We start from the raw sequence: 15,995 nt of genomic DNA on the forward strand, positions 1-15,995 counted from the left end.
GCCAATCTATGTTTCCCAAGCGATCGTCACTTTTCGAAGGGTCATTTTCCTCCTCACTGGATACATCGTCTTGTAATTCCAGTTCAAATCGGTAGGGCTGGATTCCGTCTTCAGACATATCATTCACACCATAATCAGACTCCTCAAAACTCATGCTCAAATCGCTCTCAGTTGCGGTGTCGTTGTCACTGTCAGTCATGTTGACTGCCATTTCTGTTGAACTTATGACGTCACGAGTAGAAGAGCCTCGATTCCGCGGAAATGACGATTCGGCTGATTAGGTCTGGGCGGACAGGTGAAAATTGACAACTTTGAGCTTTAATAACTCGACACTGGGGCGACGGATTTTGACGGGGTTTTCGTTATTATTATTTTTACAGCATTCTTAACATTAAATCTAAATATAAAATTACTCTCAGGGTACACTTTAACTTGGGTATTTCTTTTGCCATGTTTCATAGTCAGCCCTTAAGTGTTGGGTTATCTCCCTATGTGCCATCAACCCTAAATTAGGGTAAGTATTTCTTTCATTATATTTCATTGTCAGCCTTTGATTAAGGAGTTATGTGTTTACTGTCAGATTGCTGTACTGGACGGATGCAGGCAGCACAAGACCAAAGATAGAGCAGGCTTGGATGAACGGTGAAAAACGGTCAGTCTTGGTCTCCACACGACTTGGCCGAGCCACAGGACTGACCCTAGATGACCACATGGATGACCGACTTTACTGGTGTGACTCCAAGGAAAACTTGATAGAATCCATCAAGTTAGATGGGTCAGACAGGGTCATTGTTGTTGGGAAAGGTGAGAGGTCAAAGGCCATAATCAATTACTTGAATTATGGTCATGCATTTGTTGGGTTATTGAAAACATTCTCTTTTCATTATCTTGTCAAGGTCAACAGACCAAATTGTTTGTATATTCCTTCCAACTTATATGGAACTGTATATTTTCAGATCCAGATAACCCTGTCAGTTTACACGTCCTAGTGTTTTGTCTGTACTATATAATATTTCAGGTTTAGATAACCCTGTCAGTTTACACGTCCCAGAGTTTTAACTGTTCTATATAATATTTCAGGTCTAGATAACCCTGTCAGTTTACACGTCCCAGAGTTTTGTCTGTACTATATAATATTTCATGTTTAGATAACCCTGTCAGTTTACACGTCCTAGAGTTTTGACTGTACTATATAATATTTCAGGTCTAGATAACCCTGTCAGTTTACACGTCCTAGAGTTTTGTCTGTACTATATAATATTTCATGTTTAGATAACCCTGTCAGTTTACACGTCCTAGAGTTTTGACTGTACTATATAATATTTCAGGTCTAGATAACCCTGTCAGTTTACACGTCCTAGAGTTTTGACTGTACTATATAATATTTCAGGTTTAGATAACCCTGTCAGTTTACACGTCCTAGAGTTTTGACTGTACTATATAATATTTCAGGTTTAGATAACCCTGTCAGTTTACACGTCCTAGAGTTTTGTCTGTACTATATAAAATTTCAGGTTTAGATAACCCTGTCAGTTTACACGTCCCAGAGTTTTGACTGTACTATATAAAATTTCAGGTTTAGATAACCCTGTCAGTTTACACGTCCCAGAGTTTTGACTGTACTATATAATATTTCAGGTTTAGATAACCCTGTCAGTTTACACGTCCCAGAGTTTTGACTGTACTATATAATATTTCAGGTTTAGATAACCCTGTCAGTTTACACGTCCCAGAGTTTTGACTGTTCTATATAATATTTCAGGTCTAGATAACCCTGTCAGTTTACACGTCCCAGAGTTTCGACTGTTCTATATAATATTTCAGGTTTAGATAACCCTGTCAGTTTACACGTCCCAGAGTTTTAACTGTTCTATATAATATTTCAGGTCTAGATAACCCTGTCAGTTTACACGTCCCAGAGTTTTAACTGTTCTATATAATATTTCAGGTCTAGATAACCCTGTCAGTTTACACGTCCCAGAGTTTTAACTGTTCTATATAATATTTCAGGTCTAGATAACCCTGTCAGTTTACACGTCCTAGAGTTTTTACTGTTCTATATAATATTTCAGGTCTAGATAACCCTGTCAGTTTACACGTCCTAGAGTTTTTACTGTTCTATATAATATTTCAGGTCTAGATAACCCTGTCAGTTTACACGTCCCAGAGTTTTAACTGTTCTATATAATATTTCAGGTCTAGATAACCCTGTCAGTTTACACGTCCCAGAGTTTTAACTGTTCTATATAATATTTCAGGTCTAGATAACCCTGTCAGTTTACACGTCCCAGAGTTTTAACTGTTCTATATAATATTTCAGGTCTAGATAACCCTGTCAGTTTACACGTCCTAGAGTTTTTACTGTTCTATATAATATTTCAGGTCTAGATAACCCTGTCAGTTTACACGTCCTAGAGTTTTTACTGTTCTATATAATATTTCAGGTCTAGATAACCCTGTCAGTTTACACGTCCCAGAGTTTTAACTGTTCTATATAATATTTCAGGTCTAGATAACCCTGTCAGTTTAGATGTGTTTGGAGACTCACTTTACTGGGCATCTCAACAAATGGGGGCTGTCATGAAGATGGATAAATTTGGACGCGGCGTCAACATTACATTACAGACAGGACTACTGCTGCCCTCTAGTGTGCGAATCATGCATCCGAAACGTCACAATTTATCAGGTAAATCTTGCTTCTTACAGAGGCGGTAAAGCATTGGCTTACCTCGGGTAAAGATACCATGATTTAACGCTACTTACCGAGGCGGTAAAGCATTGGCTTACCTTGGGTAAAGATACCATGATTTAACGCTACTTACCGAGGCGGTAAAGCATTGGCTTACCTCGGGTAAAGATACCATGATTTAACGCTACTTACCGAGGCGGTAAAGCATTGGCTTACCTCGGGTAAAGATACCATGATTTAACGCTACTTACCGAGGCGGTAAAGCATTGGCTTACCTCGGGTAAAGATACCATGATTTAACACTTCTTATCCATTGTTGTTTTATGTTGTTCAGGATTGTACTGAGAAGTTGTTGTGTCCTTGAACAAGACTTCTTACTGTAATTGCCATGAATGGCTTGCAAGGCACTCCAGGATGGTATTGATTGAAAAAGCAAAGAGACCCCGCCTCAAAATGTGTTTTAGAGGAGACAAACCCAACAAATCACTATTGCTTCATTTCCTTTTTAATTTGCAGCATTTAAAGAAAAATTTTTAAATAGATCTATAAAAATCTGTGTTATCAGTTGATACAGTCATTTCTTATAATATTTGTGTAACTTGTGACTGGTAAAGGTTATATACGTTCACACAATCAAAGAAAAACAAATTCAACCAATACTTTCCTTTACTCTCATATATCTTTGTTCAAATCATGAAAAACTTGTCAAGAAAATAATGTTCCCTTACAATGATGATCTTTGTGTTTTCTGAAAAGGCAGTATATCAAGGTTTCATTTTTAGAGTTTTTAGTCTTATTTAATACTTCTGTATCTCTCTGATTCACCTACAAATGATTCTCAACCTTAATCTGAAATGTGACCAATTTTCCCTGGTTTTGTATTTCAGTGAAGAATCGGTGTGTGGGAGATGAAGGAGAGAAGTGTAGCCATCTTTGTTTGCTAACACCAAATGGTTCTGCCTGTGCATGTCCTGATCACTCTCGGTTTATTGATGACTCAGACACACAATGTGATGCAGGTAGGTTTATCGATGACTCAGACACACAGTGTGACACAGGTAGGTTTATCATTGACTTGGACACATAATGTGACACAAGTAGGTTTATCAATGACTCAGAAACAGTGTGACACAGGTAGGTTTATCAATGACTCAGACACAGTGTGACACAGGTAGGTTTATCGATGACTCAGACACACAGTGTGACACAGGTAGGTTTATCAATTACACAGACACACAGTGTGATACAGGTAGGTTTATCAATGACTCAGACACACAGTGTGACAGAGGTAGGTTTATCATTGACTTGGACACATAATGTGACACAAGTAGGTTTATCAATGACTCAGACACAGTGTGACACAGGTAGGTTTATCAATGACTCAGACACAGTGTGACACAGGTAGGTTTATCAATTACACAGACACACAGTGTGATACAGGTAGGTTTATCAATTACACAGACACACAGTGTGATACAGGTAGGTTTATCAATGACTCAGACACACAGTGTGACACAGGTAAGTTTATTGATGACTCAGACACACAGTGTGACACAGGTAAGTTTATCAATGACTCAGACACACAGTGTGACACAGGTAAGTTTATCAATGACTCAGACACACAGTGTGACACAGGTAAGTTTATCAATGACTCAGACACACAGTGTGACACAGGTAAGTTTATCAATGACTCAGACACACAGTGTGACACAGGTAGGTTTATTGATGGCTCAGGCACACAGTGTGACACAGGTAGGTTTATCAATGACTCAGACACACAGTGTGACACAGGTAAGTTTATCAATGACTCAGACACACAGTGTGACACAGGTAAGTTTATCAATGACTCAGACACACAGTGTGACACAGGTAGGTTTATCAATTACACAGACACACAGTGTGACACAGGTAGGTTTATTGATGGCTCAGGCACACAGTGTGACACAGGTAAATTTATCAATGACTCAGACACAGTGTGACACAGGTAGGTTTATCAATGACACAGACACACAGTGTGACACAGGTAGGTTTATCGATGACTCGGACACACAGGTAGGCTAGTGATATAAAAACTTTATGTTATAAACATCAGTTATTCTACATGTCTTCTTTTTCCAATTCTTCTCATCTGAATGTCAAATTTGACACCTTACAGCTTGGGAAACATCAAAACCTTCCCCATCAAAATGTTCCTGTCTTAACAATGGATTGTGTGTAATGGCTGCCAACAGGACATACAGCTGTCAGTGTATAGAGGGTAAGTCAGACCTCCAAAACTATAAATCACATGGTCGGAAGTTTCTTTAATTTTCTCGAGACCAGATATGGTTAAAATCAGATACTTTTCATGGATTGAAAAACTGACATTGTAAGATGTCCATTGTGAATTTCACGACCCCATGGTCTCATATTTCCCCTCGGGGCAGGAGTAAAATCTGTTTATACAGGAAAATTATATTTACAGGATCAGTTTATTTCTATTGGTAACTATTTAAACTTGGCTAGAACTAGTGTGGTGTAGAACTACATTTTGTTTATATGTATGTACACATATTGACACTAATCTGCTTCTGGAGACCTAAATATGGTGGAATCAAATACTCTTCATAGATTGAAGGGCCTTAAGATGGTTTACTGTGATTGTAAATAATTCAGATCTGGTAGTTCATGTTCTGCATCTTCCACATAGAATTTGCATTATATGTACATTTTGTATTTCATGTCATTTTATTTTGTGATGAAGATGACTTCTTTGGCTTGTGACTGCAAAAAAAATGACTTGTTATAGAAATCAGGTGACCCTTGGGCCTCTTGTTTATTGATGTATTTGTGCTTCAGGCTAAAGTTTTGTACAGTTGTCCCATGTTTACCTGTTTTGTTTTTTAGGCTACACTGGTCGCTACTGTGAAGTTAGTAAACCTGTCAGATTGGTGGTGGAGGATGAATCACCGCGTAAGTTTTTACATGTAGTAGGGATAGGGAAGGGAATGTCTATTTTCTCATTTGTCCTTCTGTACGATGTCAATTTCTCCCTTTAAACTACTTTTTCTCAGTAGTCTAGATGTGCAGGGTTAAGATATTAAAACAGTGAAATGGTGGGATGAACCAAGTTTGTTGAGATGTATGACCTTGTCTTGCATTAAATGTCATGGGGATTGTGTTAGAATCTTCTCTCTAATACAGCGACCAAGAGTAGGTAAACAATACAGATCTGATTTACTGGCAAAACCTGTCTCAGAGCAACATCAAGTGGATATAACTTCATTGATTGACTGACCAATCATTGGTCAGAAGCTAACTGGCATCAAAAACAATTTTGTTCAAATCAGTAACTTCATAGATCAGAGATCCTTATTCAATTCAGACATAGAATTTTGGCCAATCTGGTACAATATCACTACTACCCTGGTACAATATCACTACTACCCTGGTACAATATCACTACTACCCTGGTACAATATCACTACTACCCTGGTACAATATCACTTCTACCCTGGTACAATATCACTACTACCCTGGTACAATATCACTACTACCCTGGTACAATATCACTACTACCCTGGTACAATATCACTACTACCCTGGTACAATATCACTACTACCCTGGTACAATATCTACCCTGGTACAATATCACTACTACCCTGGTACAATATCACTACTACCCTGGTACAATATTTATCACTACTACCCTGGTACAATATCACTACTACCCTGGTACAATATCACTACTACCCTGGTACAATATCACTACTACCCTGGTACAATACTTATCACTACTACCCTGGTACAATATCACTACTACCCTGGTACAATATCACTACTACCCTGGTACAATATCACTACTACCCTGGTACAATATCACTACTACCCTGGTACAATATCACTACTAACCTGGTACAATATCACTACTACCCTGGTACAATATCACTACTACCCTGGTACAATATCACTACTACCCTGGTACAATATCACTACTACCCTGGTACAATATCACTACTCACTACTACTACCCTGGTACAATATCACTACTACCCTGGTACAATATCACTACTACCCTGGTACAATATCACTTCTACCCTGGTACAATATCACTACTACCCTGGTACAATATCACTTCTACCCTGGTACAATATCACTACTACCCTGGTACAATATCACTACTACCCTGGTACAATATCACTACTACCCTGGTACAATATCACTACTACCCTGGTACAATATCACTACTACCCTGGTACAATATCACTACTACCCTGGTACAATATCACTACTACCCTGGTACAATATCACTACTACCCTGGTACAATATCACTACTACCCTGGTACAATATCACTACTACCCTGGTACAATATCACTACTACCCTGGTACAATATCACTACTACCCTGGTACAATATCACTAATACCCTGGTACAATATCACTACTACCCTGGTACAATATCACTACTACCCTGGTACAATATCACTACTACCCTGGTACAATATCACTACTACCCTGGTACAATATCACTACTACCCTGGTACAATATCACTACTACCCTGGTACAATATCACTACTACCCTGGTACAATATCACTACTACCCTGGTACAATATCACTACTACCCTGGTACTATATCACTACTACCCTGGTACAATATCACTACTACCCTGGTACAATATCACTACTACCCTGGTACAATATCACTACTACCCTGGTACAATATCACTACTACCCTGGTACAATATCACTACTACCCTGGTACAATATCACTACTACCCTGGTACAATATCACTACTACCCTGGTACAATATCACTACTACCCTGGTACAATATCACTACTACCCTGGTACAATATACCCACAATATCACTACCCTGGTACAATATCACTACTACCCTGGTACAATATCACTACTACCCTGGTACAATATCACTACTACCCTGGTACAATATCACTACTACCCTGGTACAATACTTATCACTACTACCCTGGTACAATATCACTACTACCCTGGTACAATATCACTTCTACCCTGGTACAATATCACTACTACCCTGGTACAATATCACGACTACCCTGGTACAATATCACTACTACCCTGGTACAATATCACTACTACCCTGGTACAATATCACTACTACCCTGGTACAATATCACTACTACCCTGGTACAATATCACTACTACCCTGGTACAATATCACTACTACCCTGGTACAATATCACTACTACCCTGGTACAATATCACTACTACCCTGGTACAATATCACTACTACCCTGGTACAATATCACTACTACCCTGGTACAATATCACTACTACCCTGGTACAATATCACTACTACCCTGGTACAATATCACTACTACCCTGGTACAATATCACTACTACCCTGGTACAATATCACTACTACCCTGGTACAATATCACTACTACCCTGGTACAATATCACTACTACCCTGGTACAATATCACTACTACCCTGGTACAATATCACTACTACCCTGGTACAATATCACTACTACCCTGGTACAATATCACTACTACCCTGGTACAATATCACTACTACCCTGGTACAATATCACTACTACCCTGGTACAATATCACTACTACCCTGGTACAATATCACTACTACCCTGGTACAATATCACTACTACCCTGGTACAATATCACTACTACCCTGGTACAATATCACTACTACCCTGGTACAATACTTATCACTACTACCCTGGTACAATATCACTACTACCCTGGTACAATACTTATCACTACTACCCTGGTACAATATCACTACTACCCTGGTACAATATCACTACTACCCTGGTACAATATCACTACTACCCTGGTACAATATCACTACTACCCTGGTACAATATCACTACTACCCTGGTACAATATCACTACTACCCTGGTACAATATCACTACTACCCTGGTACAATATCACTACTACCCTGGTACAATATCACTACTACCCTGGTACAATATCACTACTACCCTGGTACAATATCACTACTACCCTGGTACAATATCACTACTACCCTGGTACAATATCACTACTACCCTGGTACAATATCACTACTACCCTGGTACAATATCACTACTACCCTGGTACAATATCACTTCTACCCTGGTACAATATCACTACTACCCTGGTACAATATCACTACTACCCTGGTACAATATCACTACTACCCTGGTACAATATCACTTCTACCCTGGTACAATATCACTACTACCCTGGTACAATATCACTACTACCCTGGTACAATATCACTACTACCCTGGTACAATATCACTACTACCCTGGTACAATATCACTACTACCCTGGTACAATATCACTACTACCCTGGTACAATATCACTACTACCCTGGTACAATATCACTACTACCCTGGTACAATATCACTACTACCCTGGTACAATATCACTACTACCCTGGTACAATATCACTACTACCCTGGTACAATATCACTACTACCCTGGTACAATATCACTACTACCCTGGTACAATATCACTACTACCCTGGTACAATATCACTACTACCCTGGTACAATATCACTACTACCCTGGTACAATATCACTACTACCCTGGTACAATATCACTACTACCCTGGTACAATATCACTACTACCCTGGTACAATATCACTACTACCCTGGTACAATATCACTACTACCCTGGTACAATATCACTTTTACTCTGGTACAATATCACTACTAACCTGGTACAATATCACTTCTACCCTGTGTACAACATCACTACTACCCTGGTACAATATCACTACTACCCTGGTACAATATCACTACTACCCTGGTACAATATCACTACTACCCTGGTACAATATCACTACTACCCTGGTACAATATCACTACTACCCTGGTACAATATCACTACTACCCTGGTACAATATTACTACAAACCTGGTACAATATCACTACTACCCTGGTACAATATCACTACTACCCTGGTACAATATCACTACTACCCTGGTACAATATCACTACTACCCTGGTACAATATCACGACTACCCTGGTACAATATCACTACTACCCTGGTACAATATCACTACTACCCTGGTACAATATCACTACTACCCTGGTACAATATCACTACTACCCTGGTACAATATCACTACTACCCTGGTACAACATCACTACTACCCTGGTACAATATCACTACTACCCTGGTACAATATCACTACTACCCTGGTACAATATCACTACTACCCTGGTACAATATCACTACTACCCTGGTACAATATCACTACTACCCTGGTACAATATCACTACTACCCTGGTACAATATCACTACTACCCTGGTACAATACCCTGGTACAATATCACTACTACCCTGGTACAATATCACTACTACCCTGGTACAATATCACTACTACCCTGGTACAATATCACTACTACCCTGGTACAATATCACTACTACCCTGGTACAATATCACTACTACCCTGGTACAATATCACTACTACCCTGGTACAATATCACTACTACCCTGGTACAATATCACTACTACCCTGGTACAATATCACTACTACCCTGGTACAATATCACTACTACCCTGGTACAATATCACTACTACCCTGGTACAATATCACTACTACCCTGGTACAATATCACTACTACCCTGGTACAATATCACTACTACCCTGGTACAATATCACTACTACCCTGGTACAATATCACTACTACCCTGGTACAATATCACTACTACCCTGGTACAATATCACTGCTACCCTGGTACAATATCACTACTACCCTGGTACAATATCACTACTACCCTGGTACAATATCACTACTACCCTGGTACAATATCACTACTACCCTGGTACAATATCACTACTACCCTGGTACAATATCACTACTACCCTGGTACAATATCACTACTACCCTGGTACAATATCACTACTACCCTGGTACAATATCACTACTATCACGACTACCCTGGTACAATATCACTACTACCCTGGTACAATATCACTACTACCCTGGTACAATATCACTACTACCCTGGTACAATATCACTACTACCCTGGTACAATATCACTACTACCCTGGTACAATATCACTACTACCCTGGTACAATATCACTACTACCCTGGTACAATACTTATCACTACTACCCTGGTACAATATCACTACTACCCTGGTACAATATCACTACTACCCTGGTACAATATCACTACTACCCTGGTACAATACTTATCACTACTACCCTGGTACAATATCACTACTACCCTGGTACAATACTTATCACTACTACCCTGGTACAATATCACTACTACCCTGGTACAATATCACTACTACCCTGGTACAATATCACTTCTACCCTGGTACAATATCACTACTACTCTGGTACAATATCACTACTAACCTGGTACAATATCACTTCTACCGGCAGACGTAAGTTGGTGGTGGTGAACATGTTCCTAAAATATGTTAATATATATGTAATATATAATGTAGATGTAAATGTACTCTTAAATATTCATATGTCTTCATGAATAAGCATGAGTGTGGAAAACAGCATTAAAGCTCAATGGTATATTTCCAAACCACCAAATAAAAAAAAGAAATGCTTCTTTATCAGGAAATTGTTGCTGAAAGCAAAAGACCTAAAGCCAGGTGTTGGTACAGCTGTAACCTACAGAGAGGGAGGAAACATTCAGATTTCATCGCCACCATTTACTTACGATCAGACAACAACAGATACAGTAAGTTCCAGATACAGGGAGAATGGAAACATACAGTTCTCATCTCTGTCATTTACTTACGATCAGACAACATCAGATACAGTAAGTTCCAGATACAGGGAGAATGGAAACATACAGTTCTCATCTCTGTCATTTACTTACGATCAGACAACATCAGATACAGTAAGTTCCAGATACAGGGAGAATGGAAACATACAGTTCTCATCTCTGTCATTCACATAAAAACAGAAAACTTTATATTTTTTGTGTTTTTCTTCAGTGATATGAGATAACACAACAAAATTGTATCTAAAGCTATGTTTCTGACCGGTTGTTATAAATAATGTTACCAGGATACAACACAGCCTTACAGCCCGGGGGTCCCAGGGAGTCAGGAGGGAGGAATGGCCTTCACGACCTTCAGTAACCCTATGTACTTTAAAGAGGACAAACAAGGAGAGAAATCCAGCCCTACTTCATCCCCCGCCACAACCCAATCAGGAAGTGATGCCAAGCAGGATAATGTATCATTTGATGACATTAATTTCCAAAGTGACAGCACGTAACCATGACAATAGTTGCCTTGGAAACTATATTACCAAAGAGACTCATGTGTGCCACATTTTATATGAACATCTTCTGATTTAGTTTTTTTATAATAAAAATACAAAAACTTGTATGTTTCTTCTTTGTATTATGAAGTTTCAGGAATGTCAGGGGGAAAAGAAAAATTCATCGGGTTTATTTGCTACGATTAGGTTCTGGTTAATTCTAACACAGCAGGAATAGTTATCCTTATTTCTCATTTCTATGGAAAAAGATTGTTTGGATCACTAGTTTTGTCATATAGGTTATGTCTTTGTCACCTAACAGTTCTATTTATATAGAGATAATCTATAAATAGCTGTATGTATTTTCAAAAAGATTATAACACTCACATATCTATTACACTTAAATAAATTTGTTCTTTTTTGTCATTAGTAAACAGTGCTATAAGCTTTTTCCATACTGCTGAACAGATTTTGAGGAAAAGTCAACAACAGTCAGTAACAAATCTATACAAATTGGGGATCAGATGTTGCACTTGACAAAAGGCTGAACAGATACTGGAGTTATAAACTTTTTAGGTCACCTGAGACAGTCTCAGAAATTAACATTTTTTACTTCTGCTCAAAAACCCTTGATCTGATTTCAATTAAAATTTGTAGAAACCTTCCCCATCCTAAGATGAAGCAACATTGTGAATTATACTGTCCCCACCCTCCAGGGGCCTGAGAGTCAAGGCCAAATTGAAGAGCGGAGGATGACAGCTTGATGGTATACCCTTTTTGATCCTGACTGACCCCAAGGGGCTGATGGGCAGGCCAAAAGGGGTTAAATTGACTTGGATTTCAAAAATCGTCTTCTCAAGACCGAGATATGGTAGTATCAAATACTTTTCATCGTCAGGTGCTTTACCAAAATTGTGCCCCAGGGTCTCCCATTTCCCTGTGGGAATGGGGTAATGATTACTATAATTTATATAAGAAAACTAGATTTTTGGGCATGTTTTGTTCAATTTCCATTGGAAATATTTCAAACTTGGTTAGAATTATGAGTGAAGTATGACTGACCTCCAGGGGCTGATGGTGGGGCCAAAAGAGGTCAAATTGCATTTTTGAGCTCAACGTTGGTTATTGCATATTGGAATTAACTTTATTAGAATTCTCAGTACAGGATGACAGTTTTGATGGTATGCAAGTATTGGCACTGGCTTTCTATGTTCAGTGTCACAATTTGTTTCATGACACTTGATAAGTACCTTTAACCTTTGTATTCCATATTGCTTATCTCAGGTGGTCGTCAAGGCTGCTAGGCCTCTTGTTAGGTCATCCACCGTGCGTAAAATTTCACATGATGACTTCTCCATAACCAGAAGGCTCAGGGTACTGATATTGGGCCTGTAGCTTGCTAGGATCAAGGGCTGCCAACTTATTATGTTTTAACTTCAATATAAGCAACGATTTAAAATGATAGTTTGTGAGCTTTTAGAAATGTCTACTTACTTTATCAAGTAAAGAGAGCAAATGATTGAGTGTGACAACAGGTCTCTCATCATCATAGTGCAAGGTCAGCCGTCAAATTCCTTTGGTATATCGTATATATACAATGGTTAGCTGGTATCAATGTGGACCTATTTAAGTAACACAGTTTGTATAATACCACTATATCATCGACCGGTGATGTTGGTTGAATTGGTACTGAATCAGATAACACTTTTTACATTAAAGTGTTGTACTTGTGACTGGATTATTACTGACAGGAAACATCACACAATGGTCATACATCTTTGATTTGTAAAACTCAGATCTCAGGAGGTCTATTAGGGTCACGGAGAAATCAATGTAAACTCTGAGATAAGGAAGTCTGTCAGGGTTACAGAGAAGTCAGTGTAAATTATGACCTAAGGAAGTATGTAAGGGTTGTAGAGAAGTCAGTGTAAAGTCTGACCTAAGGAAGTCTGTCAGGGTTACAGAGAAGTCAGTGTAAACTCTGACCTAAGGAAGTATGTAAGGGTCGTAGAGAAGTCAGTGTAAACTCTGACCTAAGGAAGTATGTCAGGGTTACAGAGAAGTCAGTGTGTAAACTCTGATCTAAGGAAGTCTGCCAGGGTCATAGAGAAGTCAGTGTAAACTCTGATGTAAGGAAGTCTGTATGGGTCATAGAGAAGTCAGTGTAAACTCTGACCTAAGGAAGTATGTAAGGGTCGTAGAGAAGTCAGTGTAAAGTCTGACCTAAGGAAGTATGTAAGGGTCGTAGAGAAGTCAGTGTAAACTCTGACCTAAGGAAGTCTGTCAGGGTCATAGAGAAGTCAGTGTAAACTCTGATGTAAGGAAGTCTGTATGGGTCATAGAGAAGTCAGTGTAAACTCTGATGTAAGGAAGTCTGTATGGGTCATAGAGAAGTCAGTGTAAACTCTGACCTAAGGAAGTATGTAAGGGTCGTAGAGAAGTCAGTGTAAAGTCTGACCTAAGGAAGTATGTAAGGGTCGTAGAGAAGTCAGTGTAAACTCTGACCTAAGGAAGTATGTCAGGGTCACAGTGAAGTCAGTGTAAACTCTGACCTAAGGAAATCTGCCAGGGTCACAAAGAATTCAGTGTAAACTCTGACCTATGGAAGTATGTAAGGGTCGTAGAGAAGTCAGTGTAAACTCTGACCTAAGGAGGTATGTCAGGGTTACAGAGAAGTTAGTGTAAACTCTGACCTAAGGAAGTCTGCCAGGGTCACAAAGAATTCAGTGTAAACTCTGACCTAAGGAAGTATGTAAGGGTCGTAGAGAAGTCAGTGTAAACTCTGTCCGAAGGACATTTTCCAAGGTCACAGAGAGGTCAGACTAAAGTCTGACCTATGGAAGTCTGTCAGGGTTACAGAGAAGTAATTGTAAACTCCGACCTAAAAAAGTCTGTCAGGGTCACAGAGAAATCAGTGTAAACACTGACCTTAGGAAGGCTGTCAGGGTCACAGAGATGTCAGTGTAAACTCTGACCTAAGGAAGTCTGTCAGGGTCAGAGAGAAGTCAGTGTAAACTCTGACCTAAGAAAGTCTGTCAGGGTCTCAGTGAAGTCAGTGTCAAATCTGACCTCAGGAAGGCTGCCAGGGTTAGAGAAGTCAGTGTAAACTCTGATTTAAGGAAGTCTGTATGGGTCATAGAGAAGTCAGTGTAAACTCTGACCTAAGGAAGTATGTAAGGGTCGTAGAGAAGTCAGTGTAAAGTCTGACCTAAGGAAGTATGTAAGGGTCGTAGAGAAGTCAGTGTAAACTCTGACCTAAGGAAGTATGTCAGGGTCACAGTGAAGTCAGTGTAAACTCTGACCTAAGGAAGTCTGCCAGGGTCACAAAGAATTCAGTGTAAACTCTGACCTAAGGAAGTATGTAAGGGTCGTAGAGAAGTCAGTGTAAACTCTGACCTAAGGAAGTATGTCAGGGTCTCAGTGAAGTCAGTGTAAACTCTGACCTAAGGAAGGCTGCCAGGGTTAGAGAAGTCAGTGTAAACTCTGATGTAAGGAAGTCTGTATGGGTCATAGAGAAGTCAGTGTAAACTCTGACCTAAGGAAGTATGTAAGGGTCGTAGAGAAGTCAGTGTAAAGTCTGACCTAAGGAAGTATGTCAGGGTCGTAGTGAAGTCAATGTAAACTCTGACCTAAGGAAGTCTGCCAGGGTCACAAAGAATTCAGTGTAAACTCTGACCTAAGGAAGTATGTAAGGGTCGTAGAGAAGTCAGTGTAAACTCTGACCTAAGGAAGTATGTCAGGGTCACAGTGAAGTCAGTGTAAACTCTGACCTAAGGAGGTATGTCAGGGTTACAGAGAAGTTAGTGTAAACTCTGACCTAAGGAAGTCTGCCAGGGTCACAAAGAATTCAGTGTAAACTCTGACCTAAGGAAGTATGTAAGGGTCGTAGAGAAGTCAGTGTAAACTCTGACCGAAGGACGTTTTCCAAGGTCACAGAGAGGTCAGACTAAAGTCTGACCTATGGAAGTCTGTCAGGGTTACAGAGAAGTAATTGTAAACTCCGACCTAAGAAAGTCTGTCAGGGTCACAGAGAAATCAGTGTAAACACTGACCTTAGGAAGGCTGTCAGGGTTACAGAG

The 15,995-nt window shown here is 39.5% G+C and overlaps 1 protein-coding gene across 1 annotated transcript in view; it reads left to right on the forward strand.

Annotated features, from left to right (window-relative positions):
- The window catches only part of LOC132561245 (low-density lipoprotein receptor-related protein 2-like), an 88,938-nt gene extending 77,007 nt beyond the window's left edge, over window positions 1–11,931 (forward strand). Inside the window, exons 64-70 of the mRNA XM_060225974.1 lie at window positions 581–804; window positions 2,507–2,686; window positions 3,577–3,708; window positions 4,845–4,946; window positions 5,576–5,702; window positions 11,263–11,386; window positions 11,719–11,931. Of these exons, the coding sequence (XP_060081957.1) occupies window positions 581–804; window positions 2,507–2,686; window positions 3,577–3,708; window positions 4,845–4,946; window positions 5,576–5,702; window positions 11,263–11,386; window positions 11,719–11,931 (1,102 nt within the window). The remainder of the gene's footprint in view (window positions 1–580; window positions 805–2,506; window positions 2,687–3,576; window positions 3,709–4,844; window positions 4,947–5,575; window positions 5,703–11,262; window positions 11,387–11,718) is intronic.
- The last annotated feature ends 4,064 nt before the right edge of the window (window positions 11,932–15,995 follow it).

The sequence above is a fragment of the Ylistrum balloti genome, unplaced genomic scaffold (genome assembly GCF_031769215.1).
Source record: "Ylistrum balloti isolate Yb309-2 unplaced genomic scaffold, AGI_CSIRO_Ybal_v1 Utg371184, whole genome shotgun sequence".
NCBI lineage: Eukaryota > Metazoa > Mollusca > Bivalvia > Pectinida > Pectinidae > Ylistrum > Ylistrum balloti.